The sequence below is a fragment of the Eupeodes corollae genome, chromosome 1 (assembly GCF_945859685.1).
Source record: "Eupeodes corollae chromosome 1, idEupCoro1.1, whole genome shotgun sequence".
Classification (NCBI taxonomy): domain Eukaryota; kingdom Metazoa; phylum Arthropoda; class Insecta; order Diptera; family Syrphidae; genus Eupeodes; species Eupeodes corollae.
The window spans coordinates 294,902,875-294,922,638 of NC_079147.1; the positions used below are offsets into that span (position 1 = coordinate 294,902,875).

Sequence of the window (19,764 nt, forward strand, 5' to 3'; positions counted from 1 at the left end):
GGTCCCGTATGCATCGAAGGGGAGTGGAGGAGAAGATGGAACGACTAGCTGTACGGGGTGAACAACGACGTAGACTCAGCCAGAAGGGTAAAAGTCCAACGACTAAGATGGCTGGGTCACGTAGAGCGCATGGAAACCAATGCTCCGGCCCGGAAAGTCTTCGAATCCACACCCACAGGACAGAGCAGTAGAGGAAGACTGCCGATCAGGTGGCTCGCACAAGAAAGTGACCTCACCCAACTTGGAGCGCGAAACCAGATACATCTAGCTAGGGACCGAGTAAGATGGAAATGTATGTTGGTTGAGGCCCTATTTCACACAGAACTGTAGCGCCACCTTAAGTAAGTATGTAAGTAAGCTTTTTAAATACGGTTTTAAGCAGTGTTTAACTGAGCCTTAAAAAATGTTATGAACTGCATAAATATTCGCCCATTGAAAGGGATTTTTGACAAATACGACTAATTGTTTTTTTTTTGGAAAACTCACTTTAACAAAAAGTCATGTTAAAAGTCAGAGGAAATAGCAATCTTTAAAAATTAAAATTCCTATCTGATTTTTTTTAAATTCCACAGGAAAATATTTTAATTTTTTTAAACTTGATAAATAACATTAACCACATAAAGTGGCATCACTCAAAGCCATAACTTAACGTAATACCATTCATAAACGTCATCTTCCAAAAGCTCCTTCCTATCTATCAAATAAAAAAGCTCCACCAACAATTTTCTCTTGTTTGCTTATGTTTTCATTTAAAAGCACGCGAATTAAATAATTATTTAACAGTTTTTTACCGGTTGTGGTTCTCTGAAAGCAACAAATCGAATCAAAGACGTGTCGTGTTCTTAACAAAAAAAAAGAAAAACTAACTAAATTATTATCTAATTCTCTTTGTTTATCAAATCAAAAGAATCCTAAGATGAGTTCCAAAGTACCAAATGTTGTCCTAAACAATGGCAACAAAATGCCTATTCTTGGTTTGGGAACTTGGGGTGTAAGTACTTAGCAACTTTTGTATAATTTATCTAAAATTGTTTTAAGCTGTGTGAACGTCAAGATAGTTTCATAAATTATTTTTATAAATAAATCTAAAAGTGATTATTATTCTTGTTACATCTGCGATCTGTGAATGCTGCTTGCATCGCTCTTTGATGTCTCGTGTTCATTTGATTTGAAATTTTATTAAACGACCTTGGTCACTGTCAATTTCTAGAACTTTAGGTTTTATTTTAAACCTGCAAAACAAATAATGTTTTCTAGACCCTTGTAGTTTTTTGGATTTAGCTGAAGTGGCGTATAATTTTTATGAATTATCAATTTATTTGTTTTATTATAACTACAAAAAGTAGAGTGGAAAATTACCCTTGTAATTTGCTATTTAGTGACGTAACTTGAGTCTAAGTCTCTAAGTACTTTGTGAACTAATGCATTATTCATTTGGAGTAGGCAGCGTTTTCGAGAAGCATTCTCCAATTATGGACAATCAAGGAAATGGAACTTTATAATATTCTAAAAGAGTCCAGAGTAGATTCCTATTTACCTTTCCTTCAATGAATTATTTTCAATTATGTACGTATTCTTATTTGATGTTTGAAACTTTTATTAATTTTGTAGGTAAAGCTTGTTTGAATGGTCAATATATTGTATTTTAAACAATTTAAAAACATGCACAATTTGTTATTGATAAGAAACTTTAATTGATAAGATAATGATTGGTAGTTCATGGGATGACAAGTTGTATTTGATTTCGATTCCGCTTTCAACATCATCGAAATGTTTGTTTTCTTAATTTTTTATTTTAATTATTAATATTGAGAAGTAGCTACATTTTTATAAAAATTGTTACCTTTTAACCTTGAACTTAGGAGAAATCGGTTTAGCAACTTAATTTAGATCGTTTAGAAAAAATCTATGATTCGTTTGATTGCAAATAGGAGATGGTCATAGGTATATTGAAAATGAATGGAAAATGTTGAATCTTTCATTTTCAAATCGAGGTTAATAAGCTTCAGAAATAATACCAAAACCGACGGCCAAACAGCCCCCAGTACTAATCACTACACGCTCCTCCAGGACCGTCAAAACGTAACACTGTGTTTGCGGTTATAGACAAAAGCGTTAGTGTTCATTTGATCGATAGGAGCTCATAACGCTGAAATTGTTAGCAATTTTTTTTAAAGCCATTTGAAGTGTTCACAAGCCATGGGTGTTCGTATTAAGGTCATGTCAAACTCATTGCTGTTTTCGAGGATCTGGATGATTTGCGAACTGCATAAGATTTTCGAATTAGAGATTTTATTTTTATATTCAAAATTTATTTGAGAGTTCAGAATTTTTCGATGACTTGTCTTTTCTCACATTTGACTTATCATGTCGTCAAGAACCATACAAATTCCATTTTTAAAATATCCTAAAACTGGTTTGGGGCAATCATTTAAACCCTTTCTTCGACGTTGCATAACAATGAAAAAAGTCTAAGGTTCATTAAATCACAAGATTGATTCTTGCAAAAGTGCGATTGTTTCGTTGCTTGCGTGGCAGTTGCTGTATTGCTAAAAATTATTGTCGTCCTAATCATTATAATCCAAATTTGTACATACAAAATCTAGAATCATAAATTGACAATGAAATCCATTCATCTTAACAAGTAAACCTACATGTTAGGTTTAAAAGCATTTGATATAACTTGATGTCAGGTTCTCTTATCGACACTGCGTGCCTATGAATGAATGAAAATTAATTCTTCCTTCATTGGATTACCATTCAGTAAAAGTAATATTTCATGAGTTTAAGTCTGAAAACTGGTGTGCTTCAGGGCTCTGTTCTGTCTCCGATACTCTTTATCATTTTTATTGCAATTCTAATCCAATTGATTGTTTTGGGTGACCATATTTTCCGAGACAAAATAATGAACAGCACCAAAAAAAATGCAAAATGTTGACCAGTTTTCAATTTTTTTTTTATTTCATTGCGTAGTAGTAAATAAATATAATATAATAAAAATAATTTAATAAACATAGTATTATTAGGTATATTTATAAAATAAACAAAAAAAGAACACTCATCGGTAATAAACAAAACAAACATAAAAATTACACACCTTTTTTCAGTCTCCATAAACAAAGCTCTACGATTTTTGAAATGTTTTCATACTGTATCATTTTTGTAATGATAAACTTAAAAATTTCGACCCACTTATCTCCAGCCTTTATTTGTCTCTCCTTCCATTCAATAATTTTTTCAAAAGAAGCAACTTTTTACACATGACAACTCGTCGAAACCATCAGTGCCATTTAATGAAATATTGCTTCTCTTTTTCATAATATACATTAAACTTAACTCCACTTTGTACCAGGAAAGATTGTAATTCTTGTTCTTTCTTTATTTTTGGAGTAAAGTATTTTTCAACAATGCAATAATTCTAACAGTCGTAGTACACTCTCAAAATTACTTTTGGAAAATACCACGGACACACTTAGGCCAGTTGAATGGCCCTTTGTGGTACCACATGAATCTTTAGGCTTCCTCCTAAGCTCAATCGAACCAGTTTTAGTATTTACGAAACGTGAAAGGCTGATTATGGTGATATAATTTAGATCGTTTAGATTGTTAAAGAAAAATTCTCCTAGGTAATTCTTACAGTTTCTGCAAAAGTCATTTAAGAATACGCCTAGCCGCTTTCGTATTAGACAGTGTCCGGTTATGATACCTATTATCGAGCTTATATGCGATCTTCTTAGAGATAGCATGCACCTCGAACGTTTGGCCAGATGTTTTTAGTGACCTGACACGTGATGAGGTGATGGTGTTTGCCTAGTGTCTTGCATAAGCAACAATTTACAAGTAGCGGTTGGTATGCCTGTGTGTGCCAAACGTGTTAGGATGGACTGCACTGTACCATTCGTGGCGAGTTCATCTGCCTTAAAGTTACCTGGAATGTCACGATGGCCCGACACCCAGCAAAGGTGAATATTAAACTGTTGTGCCATCTCCATTAGAGATGATCGACAGCTATGGACTGTTATAGAGTTTGTAGAGACAGAGCCCAGAGATTTGAAAGCGGGCTGACTATCTGAGAAAATACGGATATCAGATGTTGATATCACGTTTTCTTTAAGCCAGGACAAAACTTCTTTTATCGCCAAAAGTTCCGCCTGGAACACGCTACAATGATGGGGAAGACGAAATGAGAGACTTAATTTCAGTCGCTCAGAGTACACACCTCCACCAACCCCTTCTTTTGTTTTTGACCCATCTGTATAAAAATGAATTGACTCATCTTCCAGGAAAGTTCTATCCTCCCAAAATGGTCTGGGAAGTACCGAAATCTGGAAATTTCTATCGATTTTCAGTTTGGGGATGGTGTAGTCTGTGTGCTTTGGAATTGATTCTAATTACCTAAGAATTACGGAGTGGCCAATGTTATTGTTAGTCCACTGCGACAAAGCTTTAAGGCGAATACCATAACTAGTCCAAATGCAAAAAAGATGAGTTTCATTCACATTCTCTGAAAGTTATTTTTACCATAGTCATGGTCAGTAAAACTCAATGGTAAAATTCATTTCAGTGGTGAAAGTTATCCTGGGCGCAAGTGTAAAAGAAATTCTAAAAATTCTGATAAGATTGCTCTTGAGTTCAATTTCGGCTGTAGTGGTAAGTACAGAGTTTCGTTTTTTAGCCGTACTACGCGAATGTGGAATCGCTAAAAACTCTGTCTTTCCCAGTAATTGCAATATTAAAGAATTGAAAACCAATGTACATCAAGACGTCCTTTCCAACTCTTCCCTTTTTTAAAAGGTATTAAAACCACCTTGAGTATGTGCTTATCAGACTACCAGCCAAAAATCACACCAAACAGCAACACGTTGAGGATGAAAAGGCTTTTCAAGACTGTTTACAAAAATTATGCTTATTTACTTAGCTTCCAAAATTATAATGGGGCATTAACTCAATTTTGCTAATAATGCTAAGTATTAACAATTTTGAATTATTTTATTAGCAAAAATTTCAATTTTTAAATGATTTGATACACAAAAATAGGATGCATTAAACTGTAGTAACTGGATTTTTTAAGGATTTAAATATCGAAACTGTTGCGGAAGGTTAATACGTGTTTGCAGTAATTATGTATAGTCCACCATCCTTACAGACAGTCAGGCAGCTGTCAAAGCCATTAACTCGGCCATATCCTCATCTAAATTGGTCCAGCAATGTCGCGGTGAGCTTGCGAGCCTGAATATTAACCTCGGCGTCACCCTGATCTGGGTTCCGGGCCATAGTGGTATCGTGGGAAATGAACGGGCTGACGAGCTAGCCAGGCAAGGATCGGCCCTTCATAGCTCACTTGCAGAAATGGTTAACATCCTCTTGGTGCTATGAAGGGTAAAATCTTTTCTATCTACCAAACTGAATCAAACCGAAAATTACCCAACTGCATTATATCTAGGAAGATATGGCCCACCTATAATAAAACCCGTACAAACGATCTTCTATGCAGGCCAAAGCAAGACATAGTCAGGATTGTTGCGGTTTGTACCGGACATTGGCCTATAGAAGTTCATGCAGAGAAGTTGGGTATCTCTTACAACACCTTTTGCCGTAGTTGTAGTGACCAAAGAGAAAGTGAAACCATAATCCATTTCCTCTGCAAATGTCCTGCTTTGGCAAACACCAGAATGAAATGTTTTGGAAAAGCATTCTTTCAAGAACTCGATGAGCTATCTAAGACAAAGATTAGAGACCTAATCTTTTTTCTCAATGCGACAAAATGGCTCTAACATAATCGTTATGAAGCTTCTCTATCAATCTATCACTTTCAATCAAAGGTCAAACGAGTTTTTGGTTTCAAAACGACGCACTACAGCGCTAATTGGATCTCAGGCTAGGTTGCCTTGAGATCGCCATTTCTACCTACCTACCTACTTACACCATCCTAGACCTCCGTTTAATATTTTGTAAAGTTTGCTTGGGGAAATGAAGCTCTCATCAAAATAGAGTCGGCGGATTTCCTGCAGTATTGGGCAAATGGCAATGAAATGGTTTATATCATCATTTTCTCTTCTATTGCAAAGCCAACAGATTTGGGGTAAATCTGCTCGTTGAGGCATAAAGTATAAGTTAAAAACTTCAACACGTGCTCTAAATATTTAGCTTATAATTTCAGCCGAGTATTTATTACGAAAATAGTTCATTCCTGAAGAAATTTGGTGATTCAGATTCTTATAAATGCTCCTAGACAATGTTGAATTCGCTCTGGATAGATGTTGTTTATAAATCTTTTCGTCTATTTTCGCAGTAATCTCCGAAAATATACCCTACCATTCATCAACATTTGACTCCAATAACGATAGATAAGCTGCATGAAAATGAGCTGCATCAGAATGAGATAGTTCATTCCAGCCCTTGAATGAAAAAGCGTTAGTTTTCAAAGTCTTGTCATGATGGACTTGTGAAGACTTGTTCCATTTCTTCTTATGACCCTTATCAAGTAATCATAGTTGGCTTTTAGATTTCTTATGTACAGATGCATTATACCAGATTCCACATACATAGCATAGTTAGACGTTGAGTTAGGTAGTCTGAATAATCGTTTGAAGAAATATCTCTGCACCGATTCAAACGTTTCGAGATGTATAAAGCCGAAAACCTGGGCACCATAGCACATACAAGTGTTGACCGTTGCATGAAAAACACGGTATTTTGACGCGAGATCGATATCTTGGTTTGCAAAGAACCTAGTCCACATCATACTCAAGGCTAGTTTTGCTTCATTACTTTGTTGTTTGGCATGTTTTGAAACACCGAGGTACTTAAATTCATGCACAACGTCAATGTTTACATTATTGAGAGACCATTTTTCGTCGGGTTGTCTTCTCCTTTGACGTGCTTCAAAAATCATCACCTTTGTCTTTCTTGTATAGATGACTAACCACCATTTCTCGCAAAATACATTCAGCCTGTTTATTTGTATTTGCAGAGTGTAAGGGTTTTCGGCGAGTAGTATTATGTCATCAGCATATAACAGAAGTTTAATTATATCACAAATGTCTTCAACAAACAAAGCAAAAAGTAATGGGCTTAAAATACAGCCCTGTGGAACACCAGCAGTTGTTTCATACCATTCTGAGAAGTCCGTTCCATCCCATAAAGATGTACTAGATGAAGCAAGAAATTTAGAGTACATGGTCAAAAATTTACGGGAGATTCCTATCGTTGAAAACTTGTACAGCAAAGCCTGTCTGTTAATTTTGTCAAATGCTGCCTTGAAATCTACGAAGCAAGCGAATTTTTTTTATTTTTATCAATGAATTTTCTAGCAATACTTGTCAAAGCAAAAACTTGATCCATGGTTGAAAAGCCCGACCGAAAACCAGCTTGGAACATACTTAAAAGGTTTTTTTTCTTCGATCCATTTGGTGAGCCTTTTGTATAGAATCGAAGTAAGGATCTTCCTCAAAGTGCTTCAAATAGAAATTCCTCTGTAGTTTTCTCGTAGGTTGGCATTGCCGCTCTTGTGAATTGCAAAAATAACTGCTTTGTTTAGGTTGTGTGGCACATAAAAATCGCTGTATAATCTGTTGAGGTATGATAGAAGGTATTTCTTGAATTGAACTGTGCTATTTTTGTTGAATTCTACTGGAATTCTATCTAAGCCAGGAGCTTTATTGTTTTTCATCTAATGAAGTGAAGAATCGAGTTCAGACAAAAATATTTGACAATCCAATTCATCAACTACCACGTTGGGTAAAGCATAAGAAAAAGTATGGTGATTAACCTCAGCCGACAAAAGAGTCTTAAAATGCGCTGCTAGCTTTTCAGCTCCAAGAATGTTCAAAATATTTAGATTACGACCGTAAAATTCACGGACGTTATTGAAGAATGTTTTTGAATTTTTAGATTCCGATATCTTTTCATCTAGATGTTTCAAGTACTCTTTTCTTTGAGATGCACACAGGGCTTTGTATTCCTTGTTGACCCGAAGGTAGATATTTTTGAAAAAAAGGCATCTGTAGATCTAAAAAGCTTCAGATACACAAAAGATAAGTTATTCTACCATATATTTCGTAAAATTAATGAATGAGTGTTATTGAGTAGATAGAGCTGATTTTTTAATCACATTTATTATTATTTTGTCTAATTGTTCAATGTCGGATGTTGATGAAAAAGGCAAGGAACTGCAGTTGTAATTTAAACGATATTTGTAAAGATGATCATTATTTTCTTTCCATTTGAGCTTGAGAAATTTACTTGCAATTCTTTGTGGAGCTTCAACCGGAAACATAAATTCAACTTGTATTGGTAAATGAGCAAACAAATTTGCTACACTCACTTTGAAGTCTGCACATAATTTTAGCCAGTCGGACGAGACTGCACAAATGTCAATAACGAACAGTCCTTGGCTACTAATAAATGTGAATTCTCCCACGGTTTCACTTTTGGTTGCTCCATCCTTAATATCTAAGTCTTTATATTAAAATACGCTTTAATGTAATTAGTAGATGGGCTATTCCAAAGATCGAAACTAGCAATTAAAACTTAATTTTTTTAAAGTTATTTAAACTTGTGCCAATAGCTAAATTGCGTTTGTATAGCGTTCCATTTTTAAATATGCCCAAATTGCGTTTTATTTAAAATGTAACCTCTTATTGGAAAAAAACAATATTGCAACTAGGTAATATGAAATCAAAGCTCGAGGCTGAAACAAAAAATAATATTACTTGATAATGTCTCCCAGATAATAAAAAAAAGCTAACAATTCCATCTCTTCTCAAAACTTTTGGAAATAGATCTCCTTGTCAATAAATATCCCTTTGCTCTCTAAAGAATTTGGGTTTCAGGCAATAAGCCCTTTGAAATATAAAAAAAGATGAATTAGACGAATCCCAAAAAAAACTTCATCTGCATACTTTTTTCTTTATGGAGACACTTCTATCGACCGACCCCAAAATATCTTACATGAAGATCTTAGAGCCTCGTTATCTTATAAAAATGACTCATTCTTATACGAAAGCAAATTCTGCTTTTTTTTTCATTTGAAATAAAATCATTTATCGTATCATATTTCGTTACACACGAACTGAACATAAACAAAACGTTTTCTCTCTCGTAAACTGATGACTCTTAGAGACAATTCCTCGAATAAAATGCCATTAAGGTATTTGGAATTAATAATTCAAGATGTTTATTGTCTTGAACTTTTATGTGCATGCATACAATTTTTATTAAAATAAACATTCTTTATGAAAAGTTAACATATTAAGTTTGCCGTTTCTTAGAAAATGTGTTTGCTTGCCTAGTTATAAACTAACTTAACCACAAATAGATTTAATAATTAAAAACCTAAAAAGATAAAAACCTCTTCATTAATTAAATTACTCCACCCTTATCTACCTAGCAATTAAATCAACATCAACAGGTAATAAAACCAGAAAAGCTTCCTAAGCAATTTCTTCAAACTATAAAACCCTCCCTGAACCATAAACATTGGTTGCATCTACAAAAGCCTATCTTAATACTAAATTCATTACCATTCACATAAAATAAAGGTCGTAGTTGTGATGGTCATAAAACTTTTATAGAAATACCTTTAAAAACTGGGCAGGGTAGAGAAAAAGCAAATAAAACTTCTTCCTTCCCTAAATCTGCCAATTAACGTTTTTTTATTGAAGCAATTTCACATTTTATCAAAATTATAGTAAAGACTGTGATAAACATTTTAATATTCATAATTCAAGCTTTGAGAGAATAGTTATTACGTGTTTGCGTGAAAATGGGGTGTGATTTTCATTATTATCTGAAAATTGTGATAATGATAGTTTTCCTTTGCTTAAATGAACACCACATTAAATCGGAAGATTTCCATTGAAGATTAACCTCATTGTCATTATCTCGGCTCTAATTATCAAAAATATACACTCCCTTGGAATAAGTACAAAAACACAGTCATAAATTTAGCAAAAGCTAATTGGGGTTTAAAATATCGCGCTTCAGAAGAAAAAAAAAGAGACACTTGCTAATGTGTGAAAAACAAAACAAAGATTTTGTGACTTCGCACTAAAAATAAACAAGTCTATTCTAAGTGCATTTAGTTTCTTACTTACATTTCTTCTTTTTTATTTAACACTTTTTAGAGCCCTCCAGGTGAGGTCGCCCAAGCTGTCAAGGATGCCATTGACATCGGTTATCGTCACATTGACGGTGCCCATGTCTACCAAAACGAACACGAAGTCGGTGAGGGAGTCAATGCCAAGATCGCCGAAGGTGCTGTCAAACGTGAGGATATCTTCGTAACCAGCAAATTATGGAATACCTTCCATCGTCCCGACTTGGTCCGTGGTGCTTGTGAGACAACTCTTAAAAATCTCGGTCTTAAATACGTCGATATGTATTTGATTCATTGGCCAATGGCTTACGCCGAAGGAGAATCTCTGTTCCCATCGACACCTGATGGCAAGACACAGTACTCCGATGTCGATTATGTGGACACATGGAAGGAGATGGAGAAGCTTGTCGATGCTGGTCTCTGCAAGTCCATTGGTTTGTCTAACTTCAACAAGAAGCAAATCGAGAGAGTATTGGCTGTGGCTCGCATCCAACCGGCAACAAACCAAATTGAATGCCATCCCTATTTGAATCAGAGGAAATTGATGGACTTCTGCAAATCTAAGAACATTGTCATAACTGCCTACAGTCCATTGGGATCACCAAACAGGCCATGGGCAAAGCCTGGCGATCCCGTTCTTATGGATGATCCAAAAGTTTGTCACTTTCTTTTGCTTATATCCTTTACTTTCTCTTTATTGTTCTTTATTTTTGTTTTGTTTTTGTAGATTGTTGCAATTGCCAAGAAATACAACAAGACACCAGCTCAGATTTTGATCCGTTATCAATTGAGACGTGGCAACATTGTAATCCCGAAATCGGTAACCAAGGCACGCATCGCCTCGAACTTTGATGTCTTCGGATTCGATTTGACCGATGAGGACGAGAAGACCATTGACAGCTTCGACTGTAATGGTCGTTTTGTTGCAATTGAACAGTGAGTGTCTTTTTAAACAAATTGTTTTCTTATTTTGAGTTCAATTTATTTATATTTTATTATTTTAATGCAAACAAAAATAGAGAGGCTGGTGCACATCCACACTTTCCCTTCCACGAAGAATATTAAAGCTAAAGGTTTGAAAAAATATTCGTTTTCTGTTTGAATTGAAACAACCCCTCTGCATAATTATTTTGTTGTTTTATGTTTTTCTGTGTTCAACATGCTTGAATAATTTTTGTTTTTGATAAGAACAATATTATTTATTAATATATGAGCTAGAAGCTGATAAGAAATCAAAAGCTCTTTGAACTTGAAGGTCTTATAACAATCATAAGACATAATCGTTAGGGATGTAATAACTAATTACATCGTATTCATTATTATTTAGTTTCATTTTAAATCATTTTTAAGTTTTATTTATTATTTTTGTTTGTTTACTTATGAAACCGCCTTAGAACGTAATGGCTGCTTTTTATGTTGCCCCAGAGGCTAATGCACTTTAGAACTTAGTATTTGCACATAGTAGTTGTTAATTAGGAATAAATAAAGATCTGGAAGGAGGAAATCAACGACCACCAAAAGTCGCTTACAAAAATTGATACTTCAAGAGGAAAACCCAAAAACAATTGGGACATTCAACTCCGAGCTCAAAAACTTACTAATTGGAGTTGGTTTATGTTTTTTAACAACAAAAATGTCTGTTTTTTTACCAAAAATTGTACGACTTCTTCTATTGCACTCTTTTCCAATATTTTTGCACTTATTTGTTGTTTTTATTGTTTACATTTTTGTTATGTTTTATATTTTAAACATTTTTGAAATACATTTTTTCTTCTTTTTTTTAACAGTGCTAAGGGAGTCCATCCTCATTATCCTTTTGCTGATGAATTCTAGACCTGTAACAACAAAAATAACTTACTAAATACTACCATCATAAAAATTCCATACTGGAAAAACAATAACAATTATTATTGCGCTATCAGTTAATTATTATTATACATTTGTATGTTTTAGATAAATTGTGTTAATTTAAATTTAAAATTTCTAAATAAAGAAGAAAACTAAAAGTAAAATTATGAATTTTTTATTCGGTGTATTTTTAAGAGCTTGAGAACCTCAAAAAATTTGTCCCATATTTAAAAATTATGAATTTGAAAAACGTCGAAAGTATACCTTGGCAGAAATAAAAAAACTGTCAAAAAAGTGCCCTCCAATTAAGACAACTTCATTGGGAAGTTGATTGGAATGTTAGCCAAGAAAAATGTCCTCAATTTATGAAGTCAAGTCAGCTTATGTAAAAATGACAGTAGATAATGTTTTTTTTTTTCATTAAACTGAAAGCTGAACTTTATTCTTCTATGATTTATTTTTTATTTTGTGCATAATTGTATTTAAATTTTTGGGAAAAGGCTCCTTGTCAAATTGGAAAATAAATAAGTCATATTTCTTTACAATACAAAATGCAAATCATAATGGACTTCTGGCTTCCCTGAGGAGCATTTTGTAGACCATAATGTTTTTGATAACTACGTTGAACTAAAAATAAAAGTTTGGCATTCTCAACTGTCAAACCATAGACAACAACCATCGAAACTTTTCGAGCATTTCCTATACCCTATATCTACCGGGTACTAAAGGAGCTATGGCTATCCTTAACATGAACATTTTCATTTCATTTAATTTATTCGTGAATACTTATTAACTGTAAGATACAATATCTTATAAAATAGTTTTAAGCTAAAAATACAAATTGATAGAGCAATTTGTATTTAATTTTATAATACACGATTTAAACTAAGTAATGCAAAAAAAGAAAAAAGAACAAGTTAGAGTATCAGAAATATACATTTGCAAAAAATAATTCAAGTTTTTAAATGCTATGTGAAAAATGATCTTTAAGAGCCTTTTTAATTCTTGTTGCGTTTTGGATTTCCGTAATAGCGCGAGGAAGAGAGTTCCAGAGTCGGACTGAGTTTATAAAGAATTGACGTTCGGATGTTAAACATGAGAAGCGAGGATGAATCAATTGACAAAATCGAAGGAAAGTAAGAGAGATCAAGAATCTTTTTAGAGATTACTACGCATTTAGACTTCTTTGGGTTCAAAAAAGACCATTTAAGTGAGACCATTTTGAAATAGTAGTCATGCTCAATAAGTCCCAGGGGACAACTGAAATAAAGTTGAAAGTCGTCAGCGTACAGATGACAGGAACAGTTTTTGATTACACCTGGAAGTTCATTTACATAGATAGAGAATAGTAGAGGACACAAAATCGACCCTTGAGGAACACCGGACGAAAAAGATAAAAAACTAGACAAACAGTCGCCAATTTGAACTGCTTGTTTTCTGTTAGACAAGTAAGAATAAACGAGCTTAGCAGAGCTTGCCGAAAAATTAAACTGCTGCATAAGTTTTTTTTTTACACAGAATTACGTGTTTGACAGTGTCAAAAGCCTTAGAAAAGTCGTGCAAGACTAAGAAAGTTACATCACCCTTATCCAGCGCTTGTTGTACAGCTGTGCTGCTTCCGAAAACAAGATTGTTTGGAGTGAGAAAAGAGTTTGCTGTAAGGTAAGCGTTGATTTGTCGCTGTAAAATTCTCAAAAAGACTTTAGACAAATAGGGTAGAATTGAGATAGGTCTATATTCAGATCCCAGATCAGCATTTTTAGGAAGTGGTATGATTTTTGCTGACTTCCAAATGTCCGGAAAAACTCCAGACATCAAATTAGTATTAAATGTATATGTAATGTAAGGCAACAAAATTGGCAAGATTATTTTTAAAAATTTGGGGTTAAAATTGTCAAGACCGACAGCACTTGACTTCACTGAAAGCAGACTTATAACAACATCGGCAGCATCCACCGAACAAAAACTGAAACAAAAGTGATCTAAATGTTTCCTAAATGAAATATTATCAGAGAAAGCCGACCCTGTTGATGGAACTGGGATGAAAGTTTTATTAAGTGAATTTACATGGGCATATTTCTTGCCTTACCAATACCAACGTTTCGCAAGTTCCTCCACAATTTACGTCCGTTTTGAAGAACTCAGTTGATTAGACAAAATTTGAGATTTGGCTAAACGGATTTCAGCTGTGACTTTGTTTCTTAGTGAACAAAACAAGCGTCGCAATTCGGTCAACCGATATCGCTTCCAGTTGTTATGTAATGTTATGTTTATATGCATTATCTCGTTGTTGCATCAACAGTCTAATATTTTGCGTGAACCATGGTTTATCATTAGAATTTAGAGTTTTTGTTTTCAAAGGAACATGCGTATCGAAAAGGGTTTGGATATTATTTGTCAAGAATTGCCATTGTTCGTTAGTGGAGGGCATAGAAAATAGACTCTCCTATTTGATGAGTCTAGTATGCTCTACAAGATCCAGAAAGTTAATGTTTTTGAAGTCACGGTATGATATTTTTTTGTCAGAATATTCGAGATTAAATTTTATTGTTAAAAAAATTCATGTTTTGAAAAGGCAGGTACGGAAAGTTGATCATACAAGGCTACATCGTCTATGTCACTTACAAAAAACAGAGTTGTCCCACTATCAAAAAAATGAGTTGGATTCGTGGTGTTAACTGGACTTAAACTGAGCGATCGCATGCTATCAGTCAAAGTATTGGTATTCAATAAGTTTCATTTGAAGTCGCCGCATAATACATTATTAGGGAAACCCAACGAGACTTCTTCTATAACTGACAAAAGAGGTGAAAAGTCTATGTTCCTTTTTGGCCTATAAATAACCCTAAAAGTAGACAACTGTCACTGCCCAGAAGATCAATGAACATATATGCGTCGGACGTAAACTTAAGTTTGCATTTGATAACAGATTTAACAAATACTGCCACACCACCCCCAACACGATCAAGTCCATTAAACCGAAAAGTACGATAGCCCTCTAATCTGCACAACTCGTCACTTACTTCATTTCTCAACCATGTTTCGGTGACACAAACGACATCAACATCTGAATTAACAACGATATCACGGAACTCATCAATTTTCGGTAATGAGTTTTGCGCATTAATATGACAAATCCTGACGCCACATTTCTGCTTACTCAGGATTTTAACCATAGAACGCAGAGAACTAAAATTATTCATTATACACAAGAAGAAGAAAATAGAATACAAAAAACAGTATATATACAACAATAAAGATATCAAATGATTATTTAAATTTAATTTAATTATTTATAAATATTAATTTTCATAAGAAACTGCTGATCTGGCAACGTCATCAAGTCCTTCGATGCAGTCAACTTTCACAGCTGTTTCATCTGAATGACGTTTTACAAAAATACCACCGGGAAGAATTCAAGAGATAACGGTACACCGTTGCGTTACACTTTTAAGTATTAAAATAGGATGGAGAACGTAGATGGATAAGGCGTCCTAAGTATTTAGTTATTGTTGTTTGGCTCAAAAACTAATCTCAAATCTTGACTTGATATACGAATATCACAACAGAATTGTATGACTTGTATATAAACCATCGCACCTGAATGCACCTTGCACGGTATTCAATAGTCGTCCAGGAAAAACAAGATATATCAGCTGAATTTCCAAAGAAATGTTTGTATATCGTTATTCCAGAAACACAGTGTCAGAATGAAGTAAAGAAGAGGTTTAAATGGTAAACCATTCCACACTCGCGTACGGCTAAGAAGCGGCCATCTATAGTTTCTAGTTTGTGCTCAGGGATAAACTGATCAACATTCCTAGAAGAACGTTTAATGTGTTTAAACTGTAGAAGAAATGCAACTGTCCAAGGTGCTTAATTACACTAGTCGACAAAATTACGTTTTTTTCGGAAGCACAAACAAAATAATACTTTTTTAAAGGATTATGATGTCCTAAATTCGAATCAAAATCAAATGGGGTGGCGCAACAGTCCGTTGTGAACCAGGGCTTAGTGACTTACAACTCTCAACTATTCGTGTGTGCGATTACTGTTGTCAGGAATGGAATTGGCCTACAATTTAAGGCCGAATCCGAACGGCTAGTTTGAGACTTTTTCATGACAAGAATTACTCTTGAAGGATTTGTCAATTCCTTTTAAATTTTAAAATACACCCCTTAAAAATTCTAAAAACAATTAAAAATGCGGTTTTTATGGCTAAGTTAAAACACAAAATATACCTTAACAATTATTTGTAAGATAGTTATGCAAAGTACAAATCTTTCACTTCTAGATATCAATTACATCATTTTAGTATCTTATTTAGTTTTTGGAAGTACTCATTAGTTATGACTTAAGCAAACCTTGAATTTAATACTTTCATAGTTTTCAAATATGTTTTGGAGATAATTTTTACTGATTTCGATTCTAAGCTTTAATTTTAAGGATTTACTTAACGTTTAAAAAGAGCCGTTTTAAACATATGTATGTAACTTTTATATTTGTCAATATATTTCAAAAAACATGATTTAATAGAATTGTTAAGACAGGGGTGGAATCGGCTAATGTGATTGTGAATGAAGCTACCAGACGCTTACAAAAACTAGTGGAACATTTTCTTAGTTAGCTTTTTTTCATTAAAAAACACATTCTTGTGACCGACAAAAGCTTACGTCATTCGAAAAAATAACAAGAATAGTAAAAATGCTATTCAAATACAGCCAATTTGATAATTTTATTTAAATATTTTACAGGAATCAATTTTAAATTTCACCAGGGCAACGATGAATTTTGACAGTCGAATTGAATTGAGTTGAATCATCTTACACAGACGGAATGAAAATGATAGTCAAATTTGATGATTAAAAATATGATAGTCAATTATCACCTTAGCCGATTCCACCCCAGAACTAACTTTCAAACTTTAAATTTTTTGTAATACTATACATCATAAATTTCAATATCCTTAAAAAACCTTATTCAAGTGTATTTTTTTCGAATTGTAAAAATGAATGTCTTAAAAACTTAACGTGCAAAGTGGAAAAGTGCAATTTTATTGCCAGTAAGAAATATTTGTCGACAAGTGTCATTTTGCTGGCACACTGCCCCATCCAAATATGGGAGTTATATTCAAGTGTTGGACGTATGTAGGTTTTGAAGATTGGGTCATTTTTATCTACTCATAGATAGAAGATATGGGGCATGTCTTGCTTTAGCGACACAGCATTGAACTCCACCTGTTTTTTTTCATTTCGACTTAAAATTTTTGTGCAAACTAGCAGTTAATTCATTTTTAGGCATTTCCAAGAAATCAAAAGAAAGAAAATAGACGCAGTTCCTAAAAACTTTTAATTTAAAGTTATTACAAAAAGCAGTAATGACTGCATTCCCCCTATCTGCAGATTTGCCATGCATATATGTATTTGTATTCCAAAATCGGACTTATAAGACATTCTGAAAATTTAAGTTTATTCAAAAACAAAATGGAATAAGTAGGAGTTTACTTTTGATGCCTGCACTGTTTGTTTCTAGTATTCAATATTGGAATTTAACGTTGTACGGCTTAAGTTAAGTATCAAAACACATGTGAGCTTTACTTTGATTCATACATTTCCACTTATTCATAACGTATTTTTATTTTCCAATAAAAATACCTCGAGATAAGATTTCATTCAACAATCATTTCCAATTCGAATAACTAAAATGCAATTTCCTTTTTAAGTTAAAACATTCAAACTGCTTTTTAACCATGAAATTGAAATGGAGATACCGTTTATTAGGGTGATTCTTATTATTTCGTTAAACTTATGTAAGTCGTCTATAAAAAAAATTACTTTTTGTTTATTATTACACTTGCTAATAGTGGAGCAAAATTACATTGAAAAATAAGCTGGTTCGAAAATAATTTGAAAAAATAGTTAGTTAGACGTTGACACAGGGATTACATAGCTTCTGGAACGGTTCATTATTTTCAGGACTCAATAAATTTTTGATATATATTATATTACTCCTTTAAAATTATTAATTTAATTTATTCATTCTTAAATTTTTAATGTATTTTAAAAAATTATTCCCAAACTAATACAAAATTTCAGTCTGAACGCAAACAAACTCCAGTGTGAACAACCTACCAAATTAAAACAATCTACTTTGATATAGAGAAAGTACATAATGTTTGATATTTATTTTATGATATAAAAATCTGGAAAATCAGTCAAATTCAATTATTTGTCTTAACATATTTTCAAATTAATACTTTTATTTTTTTTTTAAATCCTATTCTCATGCGAAAAGATTCACTAATAATCAAGTTGCAACAATAATGGTGGAGAGTTTTATTTCCACGCCCTTAAAACTTCCTCAAAAGTACCCAGTTTTTAAAGTGTAGCAATACATTTTAAGTGGGCGCGTGCACCCCGAGAAAGGGTTAAGACCAGTCTTATCTAAATAACTCAATAACTACATATATACTTTTATTTAAAAAAAAAATTGTGAGTTCAAATTGTACCTGAAGTTATTTTACACACTTTGGAGAAAACCCATGGAATACATTGAGGTGTATCACATTTAGCCAAACAATTATATAAAATTTGATAACTGATAAAATTCTTAAAAGTACAATACCGTGAATATTTTTAGTGAAAATAGTTTTCCAACTGAAAACTTCGATATTCCGATTTTTATGGTTATTTGCACAGTTTAAAGGTTATCTAGAGCACTAACAAAGGTTCATCAATACTTTAAAGAAATTAAACAAGCTAAAAAGTAAAGGGTGTCCCAAATTAACGCAAGATTTGAATTTGCCGCCATTTGTGCAGTGAAGTGTTGGCAACCCTGAAAAAAAATAATTTGACAGCTAACAGTATAGGGTTATTAAAAATGGAGCGTTACACGATAGAACAACGTGTCTTCATTATTAAAGAATATTTCAAAAATAGTGAAAGCTTGGCGGCTGCAGTTCGAAAATTTCATACAAAATATGGTCGGAATAGTGTTTTAACTTCGTCAACTGTGAAGAGATTAATTAAAAATTTCATGAAGACTGGATCCGTTGGAGACGTCAAACACACTGGTCGTCCAAAAACAAGCCGTTCAAATGTGAATGTCGAAGCAGTGCGTGAGAGTGTTGCTGACAATCCAGGAACCTCAATTCGACGTCGTGGACAAGAATTGCCAATTTCAAGAACCTCTCTACAGCGTATACTCACCAAAGATCTGTGTCTTCATGCTTACAAAATTCAATTAACACAACTATTGAAGCCTAATGACCATGGACAGAGAAGAGAGTTCGTTGAATGGATTATTGAACATCAACAAATGGACCATGATTTTTCGAGCAAAATCATCCTAAGCGATGAAGCACATTTTCATCTTGATGGCTTTGTCAATCGCCAAAATTGCCGCATTTGGGGTTCGGAGAACCCACATGTGACTGTCGAAAAACAAATGCATCCACAACGCGTGACTAGATGGTGTGGATTTTGGGCTGGAGGCATAATTGGGCCATATTTTTTTGAAAATGATGCTGGTCAGGCAGTTACTGTTACTCGATATCGCGACATGATTACACAGTTCTTTCTGCCAAAATTGGATGATATTGATGTGTCCAATATGTGGTTTCAACAAGACGGTGCCACATGTCATACAGCCCGTGAAACAATTCAATTACTGCATGAGACATTTCCAGGTCGTGTACTCTCTAGTTTCGGTAATCAAAATTGGCCTTCTAGATCGTGTGATTTAACACCATTAGACTTCTTTTTATGGGGTTATTTGAAATCACAAGTCTATGTCAACAAGCCCACAACCACCCGTGC

At 33.7% G+C, this 19,764-nt stretch overlaps 1 protein-coding gene across 2 annotated transcripts; it reads left to right on the forward strand.

Annotated features, from left to right (window-relative positions):
* Nucleotides 1-771: 771 nt before the first annotated feature.
* LOC129940692 (aldo-keto reductase family 1 member B1-like) lies at nt 772-11,935 on the forward strand. Of its 2 annotated transcripts, XM_056049111.1 has the most exons (5): nt 772-991; nt 10,128-10,754; nt 10,827-11,035; nt 11,119-11,172; nt 11,887-11,935. In XM_056049111.1, the coding sequence occupies exons 1-4, from the start codon at nt 917-919 to the stop codon at nt 11,162-11,164; spliced, it is 957 nt and encodes a 318-aa protein (XP_055905086.1). In that variant the 5' UTR covers nt 772-916; the 3' UTR covers nt 11,165-11,172; nt 11,887-11,935. The 2 variants fall into 2 exon arrangements, with proteins under 2 accessions (XP_055905086.1, XP_055905087.1); XM_056049112.1 differs by lacking the exon at nt 11,119-11,172.
* Nucleotides 11,936-19,764: the final 7,829 nt, after the last annotated feature.

Bases quoted from the DNA above. Each gene is read 5' to 3' on its own strand.
- LOC129940692 (XM_056049111.1), top strand. From the start codon at position 917: ATGAGTTCCAAAGTACCAAATGTTGTCCTAAACAATGGCAACAAAATG. The intron at 992-10,127 runs GTAAGTACTTAG...AACACTTTTTAG, and splicing joins TTGGTTTGGGAACTTGGGGT to AGCCCTCCAGGTGAGGTCGC. The intron at 11,036-11,118 runs GTGAGTGTCTTT...AAACAAAAATAG, and splicing joins CGTTTTGTTGCAATTGAACA to AGAGGCTGGTGCACATCCAC.